General features: G+C 36.9%; 1 protein-coding gene across 1 annotated transcript in view; it reads right to left on the bottom strand.

Moving 5' to 3' along the window:
• The window catches only part of ASH1L (ash1 (absent, small, or homeotic)-like (Drosophila)), a 313,081-nt gene that overhangs the window by 67,374 nt on the left and 235,281 nt on the right, over positions 1-10,426 (bottom strand). Inside the window, 1 exon segment of the mRNA XM_006895786.1 lies at positions 725-819. Coding sequence (XP_006895848.1) covers positions 725-819 — 95 coding nt within the window.

Genomic DNA, 10,426 nt, shown 5'->3' with positions numbered 1-10,426 from the left:
TGGTTGTTGATGCATATATTTGAATGATAGTGGTATTCAGTGGACTTCCTTGTATGCATATAGATATTATCCTGTCACTGACAATACTGTATTTCAAGACAGATCTAGCAATGACTTTTTTAACTATGAAAGCAACTCCATTTTTCCTCACTTTTCCATCTCCAGAGTAATATATCATATGGTCATCCTAATTTTGAGTCGGATGATTATTTGATGGTATACTCACAAAAATTTAAAAAAAAAAGGATAAGAAACCAACTTGATCATGTGAATAGTTTGAAGAAGAGCTCTGTAGGGCATATGAAACACAATGGCCATCTAATGGGAAAGTTCTAGGAACTGAAGTAAGACCAATATGACACAACAGGGTGAGCAGAGAAAGCTGGAAATAGATGGTGAAAAGTACGGAAGGAAGGGGACTACATTTCTCTATTTTTTTGTCAGAACACAAATTTATTTAGCATCTGGATGAAATGGGTCTCAAATCATCTTATTACTCTTAAAAGGCCCACATAAGACTTTTGGATTTTACTCTGATGGTATGCCATTTGAGTTCCTTTAAGGTAAAAAGTAAAGACAGATTTATTAGAAAGTTACATTCCAAAAGGCTGGACCTCCCTCCTTGAAAGCAAATACAGAGGAGGCCCCTTTATGGAACTTTAGCCTTCATTCTTTGGAAAAACAGTTTGAAGAAGAGCAGCAATATGCCCCAGTATATACTCACCAACATGAATGGGGGCGGGGAATAATCCATATTCATGTTCTCCTGGAGTGTATTCCAACTTCTCCTTCTTTAACTGGATCAATCGGCTCTTTGGGCTGGAATCATAAAAATATAGGGAAACCATGAGAAGTAGGCCACCTCACCAACAGTATTTAACAATGGCTTACATCTTAAATGCATATTGTTGGAAGGAGTTTAAAATTCTTTATAGCGAAGGAGTATCAAATACTTGCAGACATTACTACTCATTATCTTTGAGTCCAAGGAGGGGACGGCCCATTCTCTTTTGGACTGGTTGGTAGATTCTAAGAGACAGAGAGACATGATCTATGAGTTGGCAGCACAACTTCCTGTGAGTGCACTAACAGAGCTACATCCATTTAGAAAATACAAATTTCTGAAATTGTCTTTGAGGAACTGTATGTGAGAAATAGGTTCTTTAGCTCCTGTCATTTTGCAAAATAAACCCAGCTATGATCACATAAGGATTATCTTATATTTGGCTAATGATTTAGAAAAGAAAAAAAAAATATATATATAAAGTATTCCCACATATTATCACCATATATTATCATGTGAAGCAGGTAAGAGAAAATGGTTAACTCTTATTTACAGATTTGCAAATAGATGTTCTAAGTGACTTGTGTAAATTTTAACAACTTGTCAGAAGAAGATTTAAAATTTAAACTCCAGTTTCTTGTTGAACTATCAGCTACATTATTCTGTCGTTTTATTGTGGTTTTGGTAATATTGTAAGTAATAGGATTTAAAATATTGCACTTAAAATAATTAAATATTATTTTTCACTGTCTCTAAGATCAAGTTTACCACTACTTTATATCTCACTAACGTGCTTTGTTTAGAAATCAGTCTCTAGAGATTTCAGTAAAGTCTCATTTAGACAACTGAGTTATTTTTAACGTTTCAGTTAGTAAATGAAAGTTACACTTTTTTTTTTCTGTCTCAAATTATCAAATACTTTGTCTTATTAAAAGAGGTTGTTTTATCCCGTTAGGGAGCCACACTTCCAACCCTAAAGCAAAAGAAAGTGTGGCAGTTTCCTCTCGGTGTGACATATAGCCTTAGAAATCGAGTGGAGGGCCACTGTGAGTCAGAACTGAATCAACAGCAGTGAGTTTGAGTTTTGATTTTTTTAGTCTTTTAAATAGCAGAGCTATTTTTACAGTACTTTTTTTTTTAAAAGATGGTAAACATATTTGTAGCAAAACATTATGACAGTTTTCACAATTCAGTGATAATAATCATGTTTATCATACTGTGGAACATTTTCAAATCTATTGCTTTTAACAGAAACAGCTCCTAAGTATGAGTCTTTTTCCCCTTTCATTTATCCTCATAAACACTAATAAACACTGGCCTAGTGGGATACTTAAGTGAGATCGTATATTTTTTCTTTTGGTTCTGATGTATTTCTTAGGAGTGTTATTTTTCAGATTTATTCTATAAAGTAGGTCGAGTTTCCATTCTCTTTATGGCTGAGTAATGTTTCAGAGTATGTGTATCACTCACTGTTATCCAATGATTCCTACAGCGACCCTGTACAAGAGAATGGAACTTCCTCATGGGTTTCCAAATTTTTAAAATAACAGGAACAGAATGTCTCACCTTTTTCCGAGGCAGTTCTAACTGATGATCTTTTTCTAGGAGCTTAATATGTAATCTAGTATACTATGAGGGTTCCTGTGTATCTCAACAATTGTATATTTTTGTTGTTCTTAGGTGCCATCAAAGCAGGTACAATTAACAGCACCCTAAAACAACAGATCTGAACCTTGCCTTATCCCTGTGCCATCTTCATAAACTCTTGATATATTTGAGACTATTGTTACAGTCAATCTACCGCCCTGAGGGTCCTCCTCTCTTTTGCTGACACCCCACCCTTCTAAGCATTTGGTCTTTTTCCAAGGATTGGTCTCTCCTAACAACATGACCAAAAGATGTGTGAGAAGTTTCACCATGCTCACCTCTAAAGCACCCTGGCTGCACTTTCTACAAGGCACACTTGTTTGTTCTCTTGGCAATCCATGAGATATTCAGAGCTCTTCTCCAACACCACTACTCAAAGGCATGGATTCATTTGCCTAGCTTTCAGATGCATAGCAAGTAATTGAAAACTAATCAACCAAACAAAACCCCAGCAAACCATGGCTTGAACCAGGGAGCTCAGGTGGCTTATTGGTAAGGAACTGTATTACAACACAAAGGTCCAAGGTTGAAATCTACCAGTTGCAGTGTGGGAGATAGATTGGCATTCTTCTCCAGGGAGATTTACAGCTTCTGAAAGCACGCTAGAGGGTCAGCTATGAGTTGGTTCCAACTCAGTGATACACAACAATTGATTGACTCAGGTGCACCTTAGTCTTTAGCATCACCGCTCCTTAGAAATCTCAAGAGGTTCCTGAAAACAGACTTTCCTTATAAAACAAATCTTTCCGATCTCTTGACTGCTGGTACCAGGAGTATTAATTGTGGATCCAAACAAGATAAAATCATTGACAACTTTAATCTTTTTTCTACCTTTGAAGATGTTGCCTACTGGCCCAAAGTTGAGGATTTTTCTTTTTTTTTTAATGTTGTGATATAATCCATATTGAAGACTGAAATCCTTTATCTTCTGCATCAAGTGTTTCAAATTTCTGCCATTTTCAGTGTCTTTTACATAATCCAGGTTGTTAATGAGTCTTTCTCCAATCCTGATGACACATTCCTCTTCATAAAGTGTAGCTTCTTAGGGAGCTCTGGTGGCCTAGTGGCAAGAAGCTGCACTGAAACCCCAGAGGTACACAGTTCAAATACACCAGATGCTCTGCTAGAAAAGGAGGGACAATTTCCTCCTGTTAACAGTCAGATCCAATTTGACGGTACACGCACACAAAATAATAAAATTAAATTTAAAAAAAAAAGAAAGTGTAGCTTCTTGAATGATTTGCTCAGCATACATATCGAACAGGTACGAAGAAAGGAGATAGCCTTGTTGTACACGTATATCTTCATTTGAAATCACTCAGTTCTGTTTGTACAACAGATTCTTGGTCTATGTATAGGTTTTGAATGAGTACAATTAAGTATCCGTTATTACCACATTTAATTTTTCCATTCATTTTTGATGGATATTTGTTTCCATATTTTGGCTATTGTTAATAGTGTTGCAATGAAGATTAGTATATAAGTATCTGACTAGGGATGACAGAAGGAGAATTGATGCCTTTGATGCCGGAGAAGAGTATTGAATATACCAGAAGAATAAACAGGTTTGTCCTAGAGAGGGTCAGACCAGGCTGCTCCTTGGAGGCAAGGATTCTGAAGCTTCATCTGACATACTGGGACATAACACAAGGTGGAACCAGTCCTTGGAGAAGGATGTCATGTTTGGGAGAGTGGAGGGAGGGTGCAAGAGAGGAAGACTGTTGATGAGATGGATTGATTCAGTCACTGAGGTGGTGGGGGTAGGTGTGTCAGAGACAATAAGGTCAGCACAAGGTTTAGGGCTGTTGCACACAGGGTCTCGGAGTCGCAGACAACACAACGGCACATAACTACCAACATCACAACAACAATCTGCATTCCTGCTTTCAATTCTTTAGTTAGGTATACAAACATCTAGAGTTCAACTGCTGGATCTGATGGTAATCCTCTGCTTAACTTTTTGAGGAGCCACAAAACTCTTTTCCATAGAAGCTGGAGTATTTCATAATCCCACAAGCAATGGATGTGGATTTCAGTTTTTCTACATATCTTTGTCAATCTGTTTTCAGTTTTAAAAATCATAGCGATTGTTATGGATTGTATCCAGTGGGAAAGGTGTCTCTGGCAATCTGAATCCACCAAAGTGCTGAGGGATAAAGATAGGCACTCTCCCCACTTTCGATTTACATCTTCTGAAAATCCACTGGAGGGAGGGGTAGCATGTTTCAATTCTGATTCATATGCAATAAGTAACCCCAACAATACAACTTTTTACAATGCTTTGAGTAAATGCTTACAGAGCAAATCTGTCCGTCCTTAAATCGTCCAAATGCATTATATTGTTTTATACACACACAATTAATTAATTACAGCTCTTATACTGTATTACAACATTACTGTACATTACTGTTGTTACTGTATGCAACAACATTCTTCTCACGTTCTCTTTTTAACTCTTATTTCCACTCTGCCTTCTATCCTTATCCTTATTGACTTGGAACTTTATTTCTGGGTAAATACTGCTCTTTTGATCTTCTATGAGCATTGTTCTAAGATGTGAATACCTCCCTGGTATGCTTATAATTTGAGCTATAGGAGTGTATTTAGAAGAATTAGGTGAAAAGGTGACAAAAGGCCAAGTCTCAAGGATGCCATGAGTCTCTATCAGACTAGCAAGGCACTTTGAATTCTCTACTTTTTCACGTTCATTCTTTCATTTGTGGAAATCTAGGTGCCCAAGATGATTTAAAAGAGACTATTCCTTCTCAACTGGATAGACTTAGTATCTTTGTCACAAATCAACTGCGATTCAATTCCAGTAGTCCATCCCATCCATCTAAATAGTTACCATAATGCCAATAACAGACTGGATCTTCCTGTTCTTTTCAGCACTGCTTTGGCTATAAATTAAAGATTTTTTGTTTTTGTTCTTGCAAAGAGGCTGTTTGAATTTGACGAGGAGTATGATGAACTTATAAAGGCTAGATGAAGTACTAACATAATTTTTAAAAATTTTTTAAAAATTTTATTAATTTTAATTAACATTTACAGAGATCTTGGATTTTCATTCACTCATTGTTGCACTTTTTTCTTTACCCCGCTCCCCCCAGTTCACTCCTCTCTTTGAAAAGCAAAAGATAAACTTTTTCGTTGGTATGCAATACCCCCCCGATGCTGGCCCCAACGACCGCCCCCTCCCACCGCCAACGCACTCCGCTATGCAATTCTGGATTCCTGTGATAATCACAATACGCTTAACATAATATAACACACTTTTAAACTGTTCTCTCCCTCATCTGTTTCAATTCAGTATACATAATCTATCCAGTTTTTCTCAGTCTTACCCCAACCCTGACGTCAGTCACTTTCTACAACAGTGACACCATGAAGTATTTGTCCTTTTGTGACTGAGATATTTTACTCAGCATCATGTCCTCCAGGGTCACCCATTTGGAATAATGTTGCATGAGTTCTTTGTTTTTCAATGCAGCATAGTATTCCATTGTGTGACTATACCACAACCTCTCTATCCATTCATTTGTTGATGGGCACTTAGGTTGTTTCCAACTCCTACTTATTGTGAACAAAGCTGCGATGAACATGGGTGTGCATATATCTGCTTGGATGTCAGTTATGGTCTCTTTGAGGTATATTCCCAGTAGTGGAATTGCTGGGTCAAATGGTATCTCTATTTGCAACTTTTTGAGAAAGCGCCACACCACTTTCCACAGTGGTTGTACCATTTTACACTCCCACCAACTGTGAATAAGGGTTCCAGTTTTTCCACAACCTTGCCAGCATTTCTTGCTTGCTGTTCTGTTAAATTTTGCTATTTTGCCTGGGGTGAGATGATATCTCATAGTTGTTTTGATTTTGAATATTTCTTCATGTGCTTGTTAGCCATCTGAATGTCTTCTTTGGTGAATAAAAATTTTTTTTAAATCAAATTTTATTTTGTTGTTGTTGTGTGCCAGCGAGTCAGATTCGACTGGTACAGAAGGAGACAGATTGCCGCTCCTTCTCCAGCAAAGCATCTGATGGATTCGAACCACATACCTTCGGGATTGTAGTGCAGCTTCTTGCCACTAGGCCACCAGAGCTCTGAAGTACTAACATCTTAATAGTATTAAGCCTTCTAATCTACAAGCATGAGATACTCTATTTATTCGGATCACCTTTCATTTCCTTCAGTAATGTTTTAGATTTTTCAGTGTTAACAGTCATTAAGGGTTAAATTTATTCTAAGCTACTTTATTCTTTTAGATGTTTGTTTACATGGAATTATTTACATAGCTTCCTTCTTTGTTGATAGTTCACTGCTGATATATAAAAACCTAATTGATCTTTTTTGTGTGTTGAATTTATATCCTGACACAGTACAGAATCCATTTATTGGCTCTAGTAATTTTCTTGTGGATTCTTTGGACTCTTAATATATTTTATTTCATTCTCTTGCCTAATTATACTGGCTAGAACTTCCAGTAAGTACTAAGTGATGAATGAGCATCCTTTTTATTCCTTATCTGAAGTCCTCATCCACTGAATATGAGGCTAGTTGTTTTCACTAAATGTTTTTTTTTTTATCAGGTTAAGAGATTTCCTGTCTATTCCCACAACATGAAGTGGTTTCTCTGGCGTTTTTTTTTTTAGTGTTGCATCTGTATTCATAATGGGTACTGGGTCTGTGGTTTTCTTTTCCAGTGTTATCTTTTTCTGGCTTTGGCACCAAAGTAAAGCTAGCCCTCCAAAATGAGTTCGTTAGGAAGTGTTTCTTTGAAGCCAGTATTTTAGGAAATGTTTAAGAAGGACTACAGTTATTACTTTCAGTGTTTAGAAGAATTCCCTAGAAAAGCCATTTGGTTCAGGATTTTTCAATTTTTGGAAGATTTCTGATTAAAGATCAATCTCTTCACTTGTTATGGTTTTGTTGAGATCTAGTCTATTATATTTTTTAATAAATATATGTATAACAACACACATTTTCAGATGACATTATTGAGACAAACAGTTACTTACTTTGTAGAGCTTGAAGTTTTTAAATTTCAGGACTGTATCTTTCTAGTGTGTCACTGGCTTTATTTATTCATAAACTACTGAGCACACATTAAGACCAGAACCATTTATAACTGCCGAGAATTAGTGCTGAATGCACACCCATGTTTACTGCTGTGTTATTCACAACAGCAGAGGTGAAAGAAACCCAGGTGTCCATCAATAAACAAATAGAAAAACTATGATACAGTCACATAAAGGAATAGGATGCAGCACTAAATGGAGGAAGACTATGGCACCTGCCTCCACCCCACCCACCCCCAAGCTCGATCACTTCCTGAGAAACTTGATTAACATCTAAGCTGGTCATGTCAAAGACCAGTCCAGACAATGGATCCCAATAAGGGTCTAAGCCTGATCAAAACAGCCCAAACTTAACTTAATTAACACCCCCAATTCCGAGAAATAGCATCTTATCCTTCACAGGACCCCTATGAAAAGGAACCTCCCCCAAATTGCCCATGCGACATTCCGATCCCGTGTACAAGAACTCCTAAACATTACACAATATGAGGGAGCCTCAAGGACATTATGGTGAGTGAAATATCTCAGTCACAAAGGGATAAACACTGCATAACACCCCTGTTATAAAATAGGACAGACAGGGTGCTAGGGTTAGAGAGAGAATGGGAAAAGAGTAGATAGATAATAAATACTCTATTAGATCAGATGGCAGAAAGAACTGTCCAAAAGAAATATATGATTAGGAATTATATATGTGATCAATCTGGAACAAGGAGTCATTGTGGGGGGGGCTGGGGAGAAAATGTGCAACAATGGAAAAAAAAAAAGAAAACAAACCGTTTTTTATAAAAAAAGAGAATTAGTGAGTAAGAGTTTTATATTCTAATTGGGTAAGTAGACAATAAGAAAACAAAAAACCAAGTAAAGAATAAAAAATAATAGTGGGAAGGAGAGAGTTACTCGGTAATTATTTAAGAACAACTGATCAGGGAAGGCTTCCCCATAGGAATGATATTGAGCTAAGATGTAAACACTGCTGGGATATCAGCCACAGGAAAGGATCTAGGACATGGAGAATCATCAGGTAAAGGAAACTCCAGGTAAAAAAATCATAAGCTGGGAGGAGTTGGTAATTGGAGGAAGTCAGAAGCACATATGGCTAAAGTGGTCCAGGTACAGTCGGATGTGCTACGAAAAAAATGTTTTAAAGAGTCTTGAACATACCATGGACCACCAAGAAAACAAATTTGTCTGGGAGAGGGTGAAACCAATTTTATCCTTGGAGAAGGACATCATGCTCAGAAAGGTTGAGGGATAGAGCAGGAGAAGATGACCCTGGATGAGATGGACTGACACAGTAACTGGGGCAATGGAGGTTGATGTGTCGGAGTTAGTAAGTCTGGCTCAGGGCAGGGTTCAGAGCTACTGTACATAGGGTTGCTATGGGTCACAGATAACTTGATGGCACATAACAACAACAACAACAACAACAACAACGAGAAGGGATCTGGGAAAATTGATATAGGAGGGAAGGATCTAAAGGCCACTTTTCTTATTAAAAAGCCTACAAAAAACACCAAAAAAGTCCCACCCCAAAGAATGATTATAAACATATACTTTTTTTACTAACCCAACTAAAGTTTATTTCATCATCAATCATAACAGTGTCAAAAAACAAACACACTGTGTAGAAGAAAATCTGGCCCATGTTCTCTGTTTCAAGAATTACTCAAATAATTAGACCTGTGTAGTTGAATCCCCAAAAGAAGCCCTTGAATACCTCCTCTAAGTTCTAACTCCTTAACCAAAATAATTTTATCCTTTATTTTACAATGTAGATGTCTATGATCCGTGACGCTAATTGAGAAATTATTTACCTGGTTCTTGGCCAAGTCTGATTGTGGTTCTGATTTAAGCACGGCTGCTTAATTCTCTGTTTGTGACAGCAACATGGGAATTTCTCTTTTTCTCTCTTAATAGTCTGGACAATGCAGCCTCTGTGAAGTGGTAGATGATAAGAGTATTCGGTTGTCTTTTTGTGTTTGTTAGTTTGTCTCAAAGATTCTAATAACTCCTTGCATCATGTGTCATTCAAATCACTCGGGGGTGGGGTGGGGTGGGGGGGAACCTTTATGATTACTGAGCTGCTATAACCCAGAAAGTAAATTTCTATCTTTACTTTTGATTTGTGGCTTAACTTGTAAAACTGAAACTACAAATTTTACATGTGCTTTTGTTAAATGTAAAAAAACACACCCAAAACCTTTCTAAAAGGTAATTTGCTTTTCACAATGGTCTGTTTATAAATACAATTTGTTCACTATTTGTGGCTGGCTTTCTTTCTCCTTGTGAGACTGAATGGTTTTTACCTTTTGTTATTTGGATTGTTACAGCTGTTTCTATTTAAAAGAGAAAGTTTCACCACTAAGAGAAAATGAATATAAATAATTAATAAAAAATAGAAATAGTGAAGGTTTAAAATACTCAACACTTATTGCTAACATTTTATTTAGGCAGTCATCACTTATGTTCAACACTTTATACACCACTTTTGTTCAAAGCAGTATCAATTTTTGACATTGGTCCCATCATTTCAAACCCTGGCTCCAAACTTAAAATAATAAAACTATTTGTCTTCTATCGTCATATACTAATTATGTGAAGATTTTGCTCCCAAAACTTATGGAATTTTTAAAACATAGATTACACAGAATTTAAAACTGGTGAGAGTATAAATCTGTTAACGCACTTATCAACATCAACCCAAACATTTAACTGTCCTCATATGATTCCTCTCTTCTAGTCAGTTGGCCAAGAGGTCCTTCTCCAGATTTCTTGGCACACAACTTGGTGAGCACGTCCAGGGCAGCATCTGTTAACTGAAATATGTCAATTGGTATACCATCTACTCCTGGAGCCTTATTTTTGGCCATGTCCTTCAAAGAAGCCTGAACTTCTTCTTTCATCACCATAGGCTCT

This window comes from Elephantulus edwardii, unplaced genomic scaffold (assembly GCF_000299155.1).
Source record: "Elephantulus edwardii isolate Elephantulus edwardi_28Jun2011 unplaced genomic scaffold, EleEdw1.0 scaffold00176, whole genome shotgun sequence".
Taxonomy (NCBI): Eukaryota; Metazoa; Chordata; class Mammalia; order Macroscelidea; family Macroscelididae; genus Elephantulus; species Elephantulus edwardii.
This window is presented reverse-complemented; position numbering and strand designations above follow the sequence as displayed.